The sequence below is a fragment of the Aquarana catesbeiana genome, linkage group LG13 (genome assembly GCF_042186555.1).
Source record: "Aquarana catesbeiana isolate 2022-GZ linkage group LG13, ASM4218655v1, whole genome shotgun sequence".
Taxonomy (NCBI): Eukaryota; Metazoa; Chordata; class Amphibia; order Anura; family Ranidae; genus Aquarana; species Aquarana catesbeiana.
In genome coordinates this window covers 190,772,736-190,790,298 of record NC_133336.1, presented here as the reverse complement: position 1 = coordinate 190,790,298, position 17,563 = coordinate 190,772,736, and the positions used below count along the sequence as shown (strand labels likewise).

The window sequence follows — 17,563 nt, the reverse complement described above, 5'->3', positions numbered from 1 at the left end:
TAGTATATAGGAACACCGATTAGTCCCATCCCCCCACAGTTAGAACACACAGTGAGGGAACACATTTAACCCCTTGATCGCCCCCTGGTGTTAACCCCTTCCCTGCCAGTGACATTTATACAGTGATCAGTGGCTATTTATAGCTCTGATCCCTGTATAAATGTCAATGGTTTTCAAAAAAGTGTCAAAAGTGTGCAATCTGTCCGCCGCAATGTTGCAGTCCTGATAAAAATCGCAGATCGCCGCTATTACTAGTAAAAATAAAAATAATAAAATTGCCATAAATCAATAACCTATTTTGTAGGCGCTATAACTTTTGCACAAATCAATCAATATATGCTTATTACGATTTTTTTTTACCAAAGAAGATTACATATCGGCCTAAACTTAGTTTAGAAAAAAAAATTGGGATATTTATTATAGCAAAAAGTAAAAAATATTGTATTTTTTTCAAAATTTTCGCTCTTTTTATGTTTATAGCGCAAAAAAGGTTACCAGTTTTGAGTAACAAAATAGGTCTTTTACTAGAATTATTGCTCTTGCGCCAACGATCGTGGGGAAACCTCACATGTGTGGTTGAACACCGTTTTCAAATGCGGGCATGACTTACGTATGCGTTCACTTCTGCGGGCGAGCTCGGCGGGACGTGGCGCTTTTAATTATTATTTTTTTTTTCTTATTTATTTTACTTTTTATTTTTACACTGTCCTTTTAAAAAAAAATTAGGGTTAAAAAAAAAAGACCTCAGATCTCACATGTACACTTACATGCAATAAATAAATAAATAAATGTGTTTAAAAACAAAAAAAAAAGATTAAAAAAAAAATGTTAAGATCATTGGGCGGAAGTGACGTTTGAGGTCACTTCCACCATCCAATATTATGGAGCCAAGTGGGGGCCATCTTTCCCTCACTCGGGTGAGGACCCGATCGGCTCCGCCCCTAACAACAGCTCTGGTAAGCGGCGGAAACGAGCAGAGCGAGGCGGGGGGGGGGCCCTCCCCGGCCCCCCCTGATAAAAGTGATCTTGCAGTGAATCCGCCATGGAAACCACTTTTATCAGAAAGAGGACCGTCCGCCGTTTAAGAATATACCACGGTTATGACAGCTATCTGCTGCCATAACCCTGATATTCTACACCAAAGTATCGACATATATCGACGGCGGGCAGTCTGCAAGTTGATATAAAAAAAATTGGATGAATAATTTTTATCTGTAAAATAAGAGAAATGCATTTTTGAAACCATTTTTGTCAATTTGTAAGCTTCCCCATTAGATAAAGAGGCAATTTATCATATAAGGATTGAGATGAAGACAAGGGAGGCAGGTTTGGGGAATTTGGATCTTTTTTTATCATATGCTCAGTTTTGAATTGGCCAGGTTTGTGAAACATTTATTTTAAATAAACCACAGGCCTCATTTATAACACTTTTTTCCCTGTTCCCTTTAACAGCTCTGATCGGACAGCTAGGTAAGTTCACATCTTTCATACATATATTGTTAGAAAATGATGTATAACAACCTTATGTTTTTTCAGTGTTGGGGCGATACAATTGTATACATACAAAAGTTTTATAAAACAAAATTCTTAATGATTTCCATTAGCCTTGCCTATCCACCTCTCGGTGGATGTCTTTCTATGTGCAGGTGGCCATCTTGTAGACAGGTGCAGTTAGCTACTTTGCCACTAGGTGACTCTGTACCAAAATAGTGTCTGGTACAGCAGGCAGTGAAAGTAGGTGTTAGGACCCTTTTAAGCAGAGATCTCCCATAAGTGATGTCAGGGGTGAGTTAGCACCCTCATATAGGCTAGGTGGGGAGGAGACACAGATGCATGGGAGCTAAACACCCCATACCTGTGAGCATGTAACTAACACACATAGGCCCTGTACTGGGCAGGAGGCTGGGTGGAGTGGACCTATACGCAGGAGGAGTTGGCTGTAGACATTCTGATCCTTAAAGTGGTGGGGGCTAGGGCAGATTCCAAAAGACCTTTTGGGCCAGGTTGGAGATCCATGTATGAGGCTGCTTCCATGGAAGGTTCCTGGGAGAGGTGTATCCAGCTAGGAGATGTAAAGAATAAAAAGCTGCTCTTACCCCGAAATAAGTCAATGCAATCCCCGTGTTAGAAATCAACACACTAATTCATAAAGCTTATACAAACAATTGATACATATTAACAATACTTAGAAGTGTAAATGTCCATAAAGTGCAGTACTCAGTATTAAAGTGCAATGGTGCAAATAAATGTGCAATACACTTGTGTTGCAATTCCTTTAAAATAATGCGACTTGCGCTCTGTGTGTGCTCCACAAACCCACTGTGCCGATTATGCCGTCAACCAGGGCAACTCCATACGTTCATCCCATGCACCAATAGGAAAGAATTCTCATAGCATAAAACTGTTTATTAAAATCTCTCAAAATAAAACATAAAATGCACTCACAAATAAAGTGCCTCTCCTGGCAACTGAAAAGATCCACCAAATGCTTTTACTAGGATGCCACCCAACCGCTCCGCATAGAGCTAAAGTGCGTTCCAAATAGCAGAAATTACATAACAGGAAGATCCCACCGCTACGTGTTTCATCATTTGATGTCATCAGGAGGCGTGGCTATGGCCATCCATTCCACTCAATATATATACCACCAATTAAATTAAGCAAAATTATTCAGAATGTAACCCCTCTTGTTGCTTTATATATATGCTATCAGCAGATGGTTCTTCTTACACAGTAAAAAACATTAGAAAGAAAACATCTTCATTGTAATTTACTGGTGTTTATCCCATTACCCCATCTTGTGGTAAAACGCCATATTGCATATATTCATAATATACACCAGGGGCGTTGCTAGGTCTACAAAAGATCTGGGGCTAGAGCCCATAGCAGCGTAGTAAAGAAAGTCATATGCTTGGGTGGGCATACACATGTATATACAGTAATATACGTGTGTGTGTATATATCCCCAGAGAAATGTTTCATATTCCCATCGCACACGTTCCTGGTATAAGCTCTTAAAGGTCGGGTGCTGCAGCAACAACCAGCTGGATACTGGTTCAAGTCACAATGTAGATACTTGCCAGCACACCAAGGATCAGCACACGGTGGCGTCCAAACGGTTTAATTTATTGCGTGATCACAATACAAAAGGTGCAACGTTTCGGAGTCGCGCAGGACCCCTTCGTCAGGCATGTGATAAATGTGAAGATTTCAGTGAAGAGAATTTAAATAACCATCAACCAATCAGAAATCAAGGAAAAGTAAAGAAACAATAAAACCTATATCGACCACTGTTCATCCACACATTCAACCGCGAATCCGATAATATCAGATAAGCCATTAGGAAAAATCTACGTATTCTACAGGCCGACAACTCATTGGCATATGAACTGAAAATGGGACCCATAATTGCACATAGACGGAATAAGACACTCCGTGACGTTCTTGTACAAGCTGACCCTAGACATAAATATGCTAAGATTATACCTAAAATTTCACAGAAGACTGGCTGCTACAAATGCCACAATTGCAATGTATGTAATTCCCTCATATGTGGTGAACACTTCAATCACCCACACAGGGGTAACCAATACCGCATAAAAGAGTACCTGAACTGCAACACTGACTACTGTGTTTACATTTTAAAATGCCCATGCGCACTCACCTATGTCGGCAAAACAACCGGCCCCTTCAAAAGGAGGTTTCAGAAACACAGAAGCGACATTAGACTCGCTCTATCAAAAACAGAAGAGGACAAACAGATTGACCTCAATAAACCAGTGGCGGTGCATTTTGCCAAACACAGACATCAAACACACGAACTAAGGGGTATGGTTATTGAGCATGTCCAACAACCCATTAGAGGAGGTGACCATGACCGTCGACTACTACAACGTGAAGCCTATTGGATCCACACCCTGGGCACGGTCCACCCTGGAGGACTTAACGCCAACCTATCATTTACTTGCTTTTTGGATGAGAGATAGCTGACCTGTGTCCTTTATTTGAATGATGATTGGACCAATTCCCTTTGACCTTGGAGTTTTCTTTCTTTCTTTTTTCTGTGTTTATTCCCCTCTCTCTTCTCATGACGGTTACTCAGATCCCCAGAGAGCCCCCCTACTTACATCAGGGTCCCCAGAGAGACCCCTACTTACATCAGGGTCCCCAGAGAGCCCCCCTTTACATCAGGGTCCCCAGAGAGCCCTCCCTTTACATCAGGGTCTCCAGAGAGCCCCCCTTTAATCAGGGTCCCCAGACAGCCCCCCTTACATCAGGGTCCCCAGAGAGCCCCCCCTTACATCAGGGTCCCTAGAGAGCCCCCCTTTATATCAGGGTCCCCAGAGAGCCTCCCCCTTACATCAGGGTCCCCAGAGAGCCTCCCCCTTACATCAGGGTCCCCAGAGAGCCTCCCCCTTACATCAGGGTCCCCAGTGAGCCTCCCCCTTAAAATCAGGGTCCCCAGAGAGCCTCCTCCTTAGCATCAGGGTCCCCAGAGAGCCTCCGCCCCCTTGGGGACCCCTGCAGAGACTCGGGGCTATGGGCCCCAGATTTGGGGCTATAGCCCCAAAAGCCACCCCCTAGCAACGCCACTGATATACACCATCTTCTCTTTATCTGATACTAATTTTCAATGAAAAATTATATTTAAAAAATCTAAACAAAAATTTAAATAAAATAGATTCTGTAGGGTCTTAATTTTGTCAGAAACCATGAATCAGACTGAGGCAGAAGTACAGTTAAATCACACTTTATTAATAATAATAAAAAAAGGTAAACAGAGTAAACATAGTCAAAACATAGCCAGAGTTCAGGAACCGGAACGGATAGTCAGACAAGGCAAATGTCAGGGAGCCGGAGATGAGCGTAGTAGAACAGCAAGCAGGATCTGGAGCCAGAAGGAATGTCAGCCAAGCAAGTCTTTAACAGGAACACAAGAGAGCGTCTCTAGAGATGTGACCAAGGCAAAGGCAGAGATCATCTGGACTGGACGGCTTATGTAGGCAGGACCGACGAGCAGGATATCATCAACAGGTGAGTCACTGTGGAGAGATAGGAGCTGGCAATTAGCCAACAGCTGAGCGGCCAGCTCAGAGAAGGAAGGGCTGGGCCCAGCTCTGACAAATTTATAAGATTACAAATCTGTGATGAAACAATTTAGATTGATATCTACATTTATTCCATGACGAGTAAATGTATCCAATTAGTAAATCCAGTGCATCTCATTTTGTGAGACTGCTTTCTTCAAACTGGACCCCCTCCAGTGGTTTTTAACCCTATCTATACCATAAAAGGTAAGTAGGCTAGAAACTTTATTAGAGAATGAACATACAGTCTCTCATCAGAATAGGTCAATGCCTTTTGAAAATTCTTTTTACTTCCTTATGCTGTCTATTAAACCCAGTATCAAAAGTTAATTCTGGGATTTTAATTTCCCCACCCCCAGTATTTGTCCTCTATCCATTTCCCTCACTATTTTTCTAGTATTTTCCAGATCTTTTTGGTCATATCCTTTAACTAGGAACCTTTGGGTTAATATTGTGATGGACCATCTGGCACCCTGCTTGGGTGCCTAGGCCAAACAGTGCCTCCTGCCCTCCAAACCCTTCCAACAGCCTAATAGCTAATACTAGTCCTTTCCCCCAAGTGTCTTACACAGACAGATATTGAGGAAAAAAAACAAAGGAACCACACTTTATTAAATCACACAAGCTTTAATACCCCGCAGGAGGACATTCCCCTTTTGGGGATGTATTAGCATAGATTAGATAAGATGTACAACTAGTAAAAACATGGCAATGCAAACTTCAAATAGCAATCCAATTAACAGTGATCTAATTAAACAGTAATCTAATTAACAGCTAACTACTTCACCATTAAGCTAATTAACAGCTAGGCACCTAGAGAAGCCTTGGTTAGTCAAGGAGTGCCAACCGCAGACAGTCCAGTATTCAAGAAGACACAGGGCTGTCCAAATCTTATTAAATTAACCAGCTTTCTTTTCCTATCCATCTTCTCACTGAGTTTCAAGTTGGCAGAGACCATCATGGCTTCCTTGACTGTTAATGTCATCTTGCATTATATAGCAGGACATCTTCCTGAATGCTTGTAGCTCCCTCACATGCCAGGGCCCATAGTCAGTAGGCAGAAGGCTACCATGGGGGTCCATATGGGGGGGCAAGGCCCCCCTCCGGAGCAAGGTGTCCACACACGGACTCTCTGGGCTGATCCATGTCCAGGCGCCGCAAACTGCTAATTGCTAATCAGTCAATGGCAGCTTGATCCTTCTATTAAGCTTTTGCATCAGGTTTCTCAAACCTTTGCATGCCTGCGCTTTATGTGATAATGACTAAGCCCCTCCCTTTATGATATTGTCGAAAAGGAGCAGAGCTTGGGTGACCTTAAAATGCTGCCCCTCCCCCTGAAAAAAAAAAAGTTCTGCAGACGCCCATGGAAGATACCCTCCAAAAGCCCCTGTCCGAGGTGGGTCTGTGTCAGTTACACCTAATTCTCATATACTGTCCTTTTGGTATGCCCTTCACCCATTTTATGTTTTATTTTGCGGGGTTTTACGCTATAAGAATTGTTTCTTGGCTCCTTTCCTATTGGTGCATGGGATGAACATTTGGAGTTTCCCTGGGTGGCCGTAGCTGCGACTCTTGATGATGTCCTATGATGAAACGCGTAGGGGTGGGATCTTCCTGTTACATCATTTCTGCTGTTTGGAATGTACTTTAGCTCCTGTGCGGATCAGGATGGGTGGCGTCTCGGTGAAAGCATTTGGTGGATCGTTTGCAGGTGCCAGGAGAGGCACTTTATTTGTTAGTGCATTTTATGATTTATTTTGGGAGATTTTAATAAACAGTTTTACGCTGTGAGAATTGTTTCTCGGCTTCTTTCCTATTGGTGCATGGGATGAACATATGGAGTTTCCCTGGTTGACAGCATAATCGGCACAGTGGGTCTGTGACAAAAAGCCTGTATTCACCTTCCTAAGCATATGTTCAGGGGTCAACAACCATCGGTGAGTTCAGTCCCTGGAGGGGATACTGGTGATGACACAAGTGGATCAGTTGGAGTGAAGCACACACAGAGCGCAAATCATGTTATTTTAAAGGAATTAATTTCAGGGTAAGCGCAGCTTTTTATTCTTTACATCAATTCATAGTGGTAAAGTGGCAGCCACCCCATTTTTATTATTAACTTTTTCACTGTAATCTCCACAGAGGATATACACTCACCGGGCACTTTATTAGGTACACCTTGCTAGTACCGGGTTGGACCGCCTTTTGCCTTCAGAACTGCTTTAATTCTTCATGTCAGAGATTCAACAAGGTGTTGGAAACGTTCCTCAGAGATTTTGGTCCATAGTGACAAAATAGCATCACGCAGTTGCTGCAGATTTGTTGGCTGCACATTCATGATACGAATCTTCCGTTCCACCACATCCCAAAGGTGCTCTATTGGCTTGAAATTTGGTGACTGTGGAGGCCATTGGAGTACAGTGACCTCATTGTCATGTTCAAGAAACCAGTGGTGAGATGATTTGAGCTTTGTGACATGGTGCATTATCCTGCTGGAAAGAGCAATCAGAAGATGGGTACACTGTAGTCATAAAGGGATGGACATGGTCAGCAACAATACTCAGGTAGGCTGTGGTGTATAAACGATGCTCAATTGGTACTAAGGGGCCCAAAGTGTGCCAAGAAAATACCCCCCCACACCATTACACCACCACCACCAGCCAGCACCGTTGATATATGGCAGGATGGATCCATGTTTTCATGTTGTTTACGCCGAATTCTGACCCTACCATCTGAATGTCGCAGCTGAAATCGAGACTCATCAGACAAGGCAATGTTTTTTCAATCTTCTATTGTCCAATTTTGGTGAGCTTGTGAGAATTGTAGCCTCCGTTTCCTGTTCTTAGCTGACATAAGTGGCACCCAATGTGGTCTTTTGCTGCTGTAGCCCACCTTCTTCGAGGTCCAATGTGTTGTGAGTTCAGAGATGGTATTCCTTGGTTGTAACGAGTGGTTATTTGACTTACTGTTGCCTTTCTATCATCTCCAACCAGTCTGTCCATTCTCCTCTGACCTCAACAAGGCATTTTCCTGCACACCACTGCCGCTCACTGGATATTTTCTCTTTTTCAGACCATTCTCTGTAAACCCGAGAGATAGCTGTGTGTGAAAATCCCAGGAGATCAGCAGTTTTTGAAATACTCAGACAAGCCCATCTGGCACCAACAACCATGCAAACGTTCAAATCACTTAAATCCTCTTTCTTCCCCATTCTGATGCTAAGCAAGTCATCTTCACCTCGTCTAGATGCCTAAATACATTGAGTTGCTGCCATGTGATTGGCTGATTAGCAATTTGTGTTACCAAGCCATTGAACAGGTGTATCTAATAAAGTGGTCAGTGAGTGTAAACCACTGTTGCGTGGAGTATTTAGACATATAATGTATCCAGCTAAGAGGTGTCTACAGAGAACACAGTCCTGTGAGTACTAATCACCCTGGGCAGGGCAGAGACTGCAGGAGATGGCTGTTGAGGTGCTTGCCATGCTTTCACCTGTGACTACTGCAGAGTGTCTACTTTACGTGAGTATCGCAGTAGTAATATCACCAAATCTCACTCCAGCTCTCTAAGTCTAGCAGTCAGAGGCAGCAGTGCCTTAGATCTCACCTTGTAGCTATAATAAGAGTGTAGGCACAGGAGTGCCTAGGCACCCTCACATACCAGTAAATGTACTGTTATTTTCCAGGAGCGATTCAAGATACAAATAAAATTTTCATTGCAATTTTTAGGAACGATTAACATTTCTAATTATTCCTTAGAATACAACACAGTTTAAATTTTTGAGTTCAGGCCCACTTAAAGTGTCTGAAAGCAAAGAGATACCCATGCCCATTTTATTCACCCTGAAGTAGTGGGTGAGCACTGGACTCCCAATGCATTCACTATATATTCCTGTGGTTAATCCTGCTATATTTGACAAAAAATTGCAGGTAGTCACAGAAACAATGGATGAATGTAATTGTGTTGAGATGACTGATATGGGGGTGAGATAATATATTTACCTGTCATGGTTACAGAGACTTTTCATGAGTCCGTAAGTCGAATTACTTGTAAATATCTGGCTTTGAGCAGCTTACAATTTCAAGATCTAGAATATAAAGGATTATGCCTTGTACACACGACCGGTTTTCCCGTCGGAATAAACTCTGAAGGTTTTTCCGACGGAGTTCTTGCGTACACACCATCACAACAAAGTCCGACCATCAAGAACACGGTGACGTACACCACGTACGATGGGACTAGAACAAGGAGGTGCAATAGCCAGTAGCCAAAAGCTTCCGTCTTGTACTTGCTTCAGAACATACGTTGTTTTTGGTCCATCGGAACAGCATACAGACGAGCAGTTTTCCCGATAGGAATTGGTTCTGTCGGAAATATTTAGAACATGTTCTATTTCTAGGTCCGTCAGAATTTTCAAAAAAAAAAGTCAGATGAAGCATACACATGATCAGAATAGACAATGAAAAGCTTCCATCTGACTTTTTCTGTCGGACATTCTGCTCAGGTGTGCTTAAGTCCATAAAAAACATTGGAATAAATATCCTCTCTCTTGCCTTCTGTACCTTTTTGAATTAAAAAAAAAAAAAAAATGTGTACCTTACTCTGCAAAAGCCAGTACATGCCATTCTGGAAATCAGCAAACAGGTTTCCATAGAAAAATGTCTACTGTAGACCAGGGGTAGGCAACCTTAGAGAGATAGAGGTCTACTTGAACAACACTTATGAAGTCAAAGATCATCGTGCACAGTGTCCTGTTGTTAGGGTCGGTTCACATCACAACGCAATGCCAGAAAGGCAGGTGATGATACATTGTTAACCCCATATAGATCACAAACTCAGTGAACATAAAAAAAGGATTAAAGAGAGTGCAGGGTTTGGGAGTGCATTACGCTTAGAATGCAGGGTTCAAGAGTGCACTACTCCTTAACCCTCAGAATGTAGGGTTAAGGAGTGGGTTATGCTCAGAATGCGGGAATAAAGAGTGCGTTATGATCAGAATGCAGGGATAAGCAGTGCATTATGCTCAGAATGCAGGGATCAGGAGTGCGTTATGCTCAGAATGCAGGAATCAGGAGTGTGTTATCCTCAGAATGTAGGGTGAAGGAGTGGGTTACGCTCAGAATGCAGGATTTAGAGGTGCAATACGCCCAGAATGCAGGGTTTAGGAGTGCATTGCGCTCAGAATGCAGGGTTCAGAAGCGCGTTACTGTGCGATGCAGCACAATGTACAGATGTAAATACTGTGCGATGCAGCACAATGTACTGATGTAAATACTGTGTGCTGCAGCCAACGCTGTATCCTGGCCTAGGCCAAAAAGGCCCAGGCCTAGGGCAGCACGGAAAGAGTCCCCGTCGGCTTGCGCTACACTGTTAGTGTAGCGCCAGTCTAATGGGGTGGACTGGGCTGAGAGGCAAATTAGTCTAGCACCCCCATAAAGCGGCCGCATTGCTTCCGGTATGCGGGTGGCTGGCATTCGGCAACTGTGGGGGGGGGGCACTGCTTCTAATTTTGACTGTCCTCTCATCCTGGACCACAAACCTTCCTCACTGTGCTATATGTTTTCTGCTGCACCATTGGCATGGTTTTATCTTCTTAGCCCTCTCCATAAAATTACCAGAAATTTGTGCTTAAAGTAGAACTATAGGCAACACTTTTTGTTCCCGTTTTGGATAGAGTAAGGGAGGGTTATAACCCCTGTCAGTTTATTTTTTACCATCCCTGTCCCATTGCAGAGATTTCCCTTCACTTCCTGCCCCATAGCCAAACAGGAAATGAGAGGAAATCTATGCAAATTAAGGGAATCCATTGCCCCCCCAGGCCCTCAGAACAGGGTCTTAAACAGCAAGGGGTGTGGTCTTAACAGGAAGGGGTGGGTCATATTTAAATTAGGGGGTGCACGAGATTAGTCAGGCCTAGGGCAGCACAAAACCTAAATACACTACTGGATGCAATGTACAATGTACAGATGTAAATACTGTGCAATGCAGCACAATGTACAGATGTAAATACTGTGCGATGCAGCACAATGTACAGATGTAAATACTGTGCGATGCAGCACAATGTACTGATGTAAATACTGTGCGATGCAGCACAATGTACAGAGGTAAATACTGTGCGATGCAGCACAATGTACTGAGGTAAATACTGTGCGATGCAGCACAATGTACTGATGTAAATACTGTGCAATGCAGAACAATGTACTGATGTAAATACTGTGCGATGCAGCACAATGTACTGATGTAAAAACTGTGCGATGCAGCACAATGCACAGAGGTAAATACTGTGCAATGCAGCACAATGTACAGATGTAAATACTGTGCGATGCAGCACAATGTACTGATGTAAATAGTGTATGATGCAGCAAAATGTACAGATGCAAATACTGTGCGATGCAGCACAATGTACTGATGTAAATACTGTGCGATGCAGCACAATGCACAGAGGTAAATACTGTGCAATGCAACACAATGTACAGATGTAAATACTGTGCGATGCAGCACAATGTACTGATGTAAATAGTGTATGATGCAGCAAAATGTACAGATGCAAATACTGTTTGATGCAGCACAACGTACAGATGTAAATACTGTGCGATGCAGCACAATGAACTGATGTAAATACTGTGCGATGCAGCACAATGTACTGATGTAAATACTGTGCGATGCAGCACAATGTACTGATGTAAATACTGTGCGATGCAGCACAATGTACTGATGTAAATACTGTGGGATGCAGCACAATGTACAGATGTAAATAGTGTGCGATGCAGCACAATGTACTGATGTAAATACTGTGCGATGTAGCACAAGGTACTGATGTAAATACTGTGCGATGCAGCACAATGTACAGATGTAAATAGTGTGCGATGCAGTACGGTGCATAGGTATGAGTACTTTGTGAAGGGGCACTCTGTGCTGTGAAAATTCACACAGATGCGCTGCAGTGCATTGTAAGCACACTCACAATACATGGAGTGGCTGTCTGCAAAAAAACACCTACAATACCACACACAGCTGTGCACATGGCTTGTGAACTCCTATAGAGAACTTGTAATGAGAGGCAGAAGATGAGTAAACTTCATAGAGCAATCCATGGAGATGTCTGCAGAGATCCAGGCTGTGACCTCTTACAGCCCCCCATATGACAGGTCACAGATCAGACCATACCAAGGACAAGTCTGGGCAGAGGAGACCTGGATGGTGACATTAGAGGACAGCCCAGAGCCCCCTACCCCTGAGCAGGACACATGTCCACACTACTCCTGACACCTGGAGAGCATGAAATAAAGAGGAGCCCCTCCTCCACCCCAGGCACACTACTACGGACAACTGTCCGATTCATTGACGCACCGAGCCACACACTACGCTGATCCACTATCAGATGCAATTAGTAACACCCTCTGACCTCTCCCCTACCTCCAGAGCTGATGCTTTTCCAGGCAGCACAACCGCCTGTGTCCGGTGTTCTGCCGAATAAGTTCCGCTCGGCGGATAAGGACCCCCCTCTACTGCGCAGACGCTGCGCCTGCGCAGTAGGAACCGGCGGAAATAGCCGAAGGGGAATAGGTCCAAATCAGCTGTAGACGGCGCCTGTAAGAGGGCCCCTCGCGGGCTCGCTCTGCTCGCCACGCTTCGGGCACGGCCTCGCTGCGCTCGGCTCTTTTAGATTCCCCCTCTAGGTCCACTTGAATGGTAGGGAAGGAACCTGGACCCAGAGTGCAGGCGCCGTGTACAGCTGATTGTGGATTTTGAGCTTCGGCTATCTCCGGCGGCTGTTAGTAGTTCGTACTGTGCAGGCGCTGCGCCTGCGCAGTACAGGGGGGGAACTTATCCGCCGAGGGAACTTATTCGGCAAGACACCGGCTGCATTCACACCTCAGCGTTTTGAGTTGCGCGCAGATTTGCGACGATTCTGCCCACAATTTGAAAGCGCCGATGTGAGAACGACAAATCGCGGGACTCACATTTGAAATGCCATTTATTTGAATGACACCTGAAATCGTGGTGCGGGTCTGCCGAGATATATGGCGCTGCAATCACGGCAACCCGCATCCCTGGAAGCATGTCGCTCAGAAGTAGCTCACAAACTTTTTTTGGAGCAACATACTTCCCGTAATGCAGGTCACGGCGATTGCAGTGCGATTTTTTTTCGCGGCAGAACCGCACCGCGAGTTCAGGTGTCATTCAAATAAATGGCATCTCAATTCTGCGATTTATCGTTCGCACATTAACACTTTCAAATCGTGGGCAGAATTGCGGCAAATATGCCCGCAATTCAAAACACGGAAGTGTGAATGCAGCCTGATTAAGGAAGCAGAGTGTATTCTGAACCGGACAGCCCTAGGGGTGTCCTCTGTTATCAGACTCTGTCCTCACTGGAGCCCAGGCGTCCATCCTATCAGAGACACAGCCCTGTCTCCGCTCTCAACTGGGGGCGCCACATCCTCTACTCCTCATTATGATGAGAGCTGCAATCCAGTTTTAATGTATCCTGACTGAAAACCAGACACATGATTCAAAACTCTACTTGGAAGGTGAACATTTTTTTTTTTCTTATTAAAAGTCACAGTCAGCTGTCAGGGACGATATTTATTGTCCATCGGTAAACATCTTTCTGGATATTAAAGCGGAGTTCCACCCAAAAGTGGAACTTCCGATTGTTCATCTCCTCCCCACTCTGGTGCCACATTTGGCACCTTTCAGGGGGGTGGGGGGTACCGGGACCTATTTTTGACATATCCCCTTCCGCCCCGTCTCTCGGACGTTAGGCCCCCCTCCTTCTTCCTCCGCCACCAGGCCAATTAAAAAGCGCAGCGTGCTTCGCGCATGCGCAGTAGGGAACCGTCTGTAAAGCCAAAAGGCTTCCCTGCCGGGTTCCCTTACCGGCAATGGCGGCGGCAGCCCTCGAAAGTCGATCGGAAGATCGGCTGTGGTGCCGACATCGCAAGCTCCCTGGACAGGTAAGTGTCCATAAATTAAAAGTCAGCAGCTACAGGATTTGTAGGTGCTGACTTTTAATTTATCTTTATCTAGGTGTGGGCAGACCTCCACTTTAACCATTTCAACTCCAGAAGATTTACCCCCCTTCATAACCAGGCCATTGTTTGTGATACGGCACTGCTTTACTTTAACTGACAATTGTGCGGTCGTGCAATGTTGCACCCAAATATTATTGACGTCCTTTTTTCCCACAAATAGAGCTTTCTTTTGGTGGTATTTGATCACTTCTGCGGTTTTTATTTTTTTCGCTATGAACAAAGAAAGACCGACAATTTCGAAAAAAAAAACAATATTTTTTACTTTCTGCTTTTATACAAATCTAATAAAAGAATTGAAAAAAAAATGTCTTCATCAGTTTAGGCCAATAGGTATTCTACTACATTTTTGCGGCCAAAAAACAAACAATAGGCGTATATTGATTGGTTATAACGTCTACAAGCTATGGGATATATTTATGGAATTTTTATCAATTTATTATTTTTTTTTATTAGTAATGGCGGCGATTGGCAACTTATAGCGGGACTGCGATATTGCCACAAATCAGTTACTAAGTGACACTTTTGACACTTTTTTTGGGAACCAGTGACACTAATACAGTGATCAGTGCTAAAAATATGCACTGTCACTGTACTAATGACACTGGCTGGGAAGGGGTTAACATCAAAGGGGATTAAAGGGTTAAATGTGTGCCTAAAATGTGCATAGTTACTGTGAGAGGTGTTTGTACTGTGGGAAAGCAGAGATCCCTGATTTTGGTTTTCAGGATCACTACCTTCCCTACTGACAGAACGGCAATCTGCTTTGTTTACATAGGCAGTTCGCCCTTCTGCTTGTGTCCCGAATGATCGGTGGGTCCCGGTGGACTTTGAGTCCGCCAGACACCGCTGATTGGCTCCCGCTGTGTCCAATCACGTGCGCGCCCCAGACCTGGAAGTGGAGGATCGTGTACTAGGTACGTGATCCTGCACAGGAGAGCTGCCTTGCCTTATGTACAGTATAAGCTTTCATTTTTGCACATGTATAATAACTACAGTTCCTTTTGCCTAACCGGCAGGTAGATGTTTCCATTTTTTATAGTTACTATTATTATCTTACAGGATCTGCAGCAAGACCAGTGGTGACCTTCACTCCAAACTGGAAAAAGATCCACATAGGACAAACTATAACAATGACCTGTAATGTGGAGCCTCCTGCATCTTTCTATCACTGGTACCGTAATAACAAGGAGATATCTACAGGGAAGAACTATGTGACTTTTTTTGCTGGGTCAGGAGACAGTGGGGATTATAAGTGTCGGACCAGCACTGGCGGTACAAGTGAGATCGTCACACTGACCGTTATCTCTGGTAAGATAATATGAACATTCATTATGTTCTCTTCATTTGTCACTATCATTAACATATTGTAGCCATTAGCATTCACACTTTCTGCATGGAGTTTGTATTTTTCTGTGTGCTCTAGTAGGTTTAACTCTTGCTTGTCAAGTGAATTTCATGGTGTTACCCCTGGAGGAGCCCCTGGATTGTTTGGCTCCTTCTGCCCTGTACCTGTGAAGTCCGGCTCTGGATTTGATTGACACCAAAACACCTGTACATTTTAGAATGGACTTCATTAAACAGGAAAGCCCTGGAAGGAAAGGGTGCAGTTCTATGGTAACAGCGCTATTAGAAATGATGTACATACACTGAAGCTCTACAGAACAGACGGTGCACAATCCACATGTGCTTTTGCTGCTTAATTGCAGACAGGAAAAGGAACTTTATTCAGGGGAAAAGACATATAGCACACTATAGATGCAGCTACAAACGTATAAACACTGCCATCTACTGGTTGAACAATATAATGTATATACACTAAATACTAATGTACAGTAGCTGTTGCACACAATACAATTCTGTATTCCAACAGGCACAAATACAGTTCATCAGTTCATACCCCTCATTCATACGTCGGCACCTTTCAGGACACCGGATGCAGGAATTCCAATGCGGGATGGATGTTTTTTTTGAAGAACGCCAGAGGCTCTAATCGGCTTCAAAATAGGGTGGGCTTGGGGCGAAGAGAATGCGAATGGAGCCCATCCAGGTGTGTGAGAATAGCGAATTAATATTCACTATTCTCACACTGAATCTCCCTCTGCCAATCAGGAAGTCTGATACCCGTTTCCTGATTGGCTGAAAGAAAAAGAGTTCTGATTGGCCACCGAGGAGGAGGGAGGAGACGGAAGCTGCCAAGCAGGGAAAGGGGAAGCTGCTTGTGATGCCTGCTGCCCTGATGCCTAGGGAGGAGAGCAGGGGAAGCCGCCCGTGATGCCTGCCATGGATGGGGTAAGGGCACCAACTGATCGGCCGACCGACCAACCAGCCCCACTGCAGTTCATTTTCCACTTCCGCAAAATCACATACTTGTATGTCATTCTGCTTCATTTTTTAGAGTGGACGGTCAGCTTTCTTTTGATAACAACCGTTGCGGCTAAGAAGCCGCTCGATTGTTATCACAAGCGGCAAGAGGGGATCCTTCCGCGGCTCCACCCGGGCTCTCCAGTCTCACTGGGAGGACTGAGCGACCAGCCGGCACGTCCGCTGGCTGGCCGGAGACCTGAAAAAAGCCAAAATCGACTTAGCTTGGCTCTCGGATCTAGTAACCCAGAAGCGATGTCATGACATTACTTCCGGATTACTGGAGCCGTAAAGATGCCAGATTTTAAAAAAAATGGCACTTGGCGTTTTGAATGCTTTTTAGTGCAAAGGAGGGATTTGGGGTCTTATTTACACCAGATCCCTCCATAAAGAGTACCTGACACATAACTATTGCTGTCACAAAGGATGTTTACATTGTGACAGCAATAAAAGTATATAAGCTTTTAAAAAATTGTTTTTAAAAGGACAGTGTAAAAATGAAATAATTAAGAAAAAAAAAATTGAAAGGACCCCATCCCTCCGTGTTTACGCACAGAAATGAATGCATACCTAAGTCGTTCCCGCAAATGTAAACAGTGTTCAAACCACACATGTGAGGTATTTGCTGTGATCGTTAGAGTGAGAGAAATAATTCTAGCGCTAGACCTCCTCTGTAACTCTAAACTGATAAACGTTAAGACATTTTTAAGTGTGGCCTATGGAGATTTTTAAGTACCGTAGTTGGTTGCCCTTCCACAAGTGTACGCAATTTTAAAGCATGACATGTTAGGTATCTATTTACTCAGCGTAACATCATCTGTTATCTGTGCAAATACGGTGTGATATAAAATATTGCAACGACCGACATTTTATTCTCTAGGGTCTCTGCTAAAAATATAGATATACATACATATATATATATATATATATATATATATATATATATATATATATATATATATATATATATATATATATATATATATATATATATTATATAATGTTTGGGAGTTCTAAGTCATTTTCTAGCAAAAAATACTGATTTTAACTTGTAAGCAGCAAGTGTCTGAAAAAAAGGCC

General features: G+C 43.7%; 1 protein-coding gene across 1 annotated transcript in view; it reads left to right on the top strand.

Annotated features, from left to right (window-relative positions):
- LOC141116859 (high affinity immunoglobulin gamma Fc receptor I-like) overlaps positions 1-17,563 on the top strand; it is a 94,973-nt gene that overhangs the window by 8,754 nt on the left and 68,656 nt on the right. Inside the window, 2 exon segments of the mRNA XM_073609331.1 lie at positions 1,453-1,470; positions 15,182-15,430. Of these exon segments, the coding sequence (XP_073465432.1) occupies positions 1,453-1,470; positions 15,182-15,430 (267 nt within the window).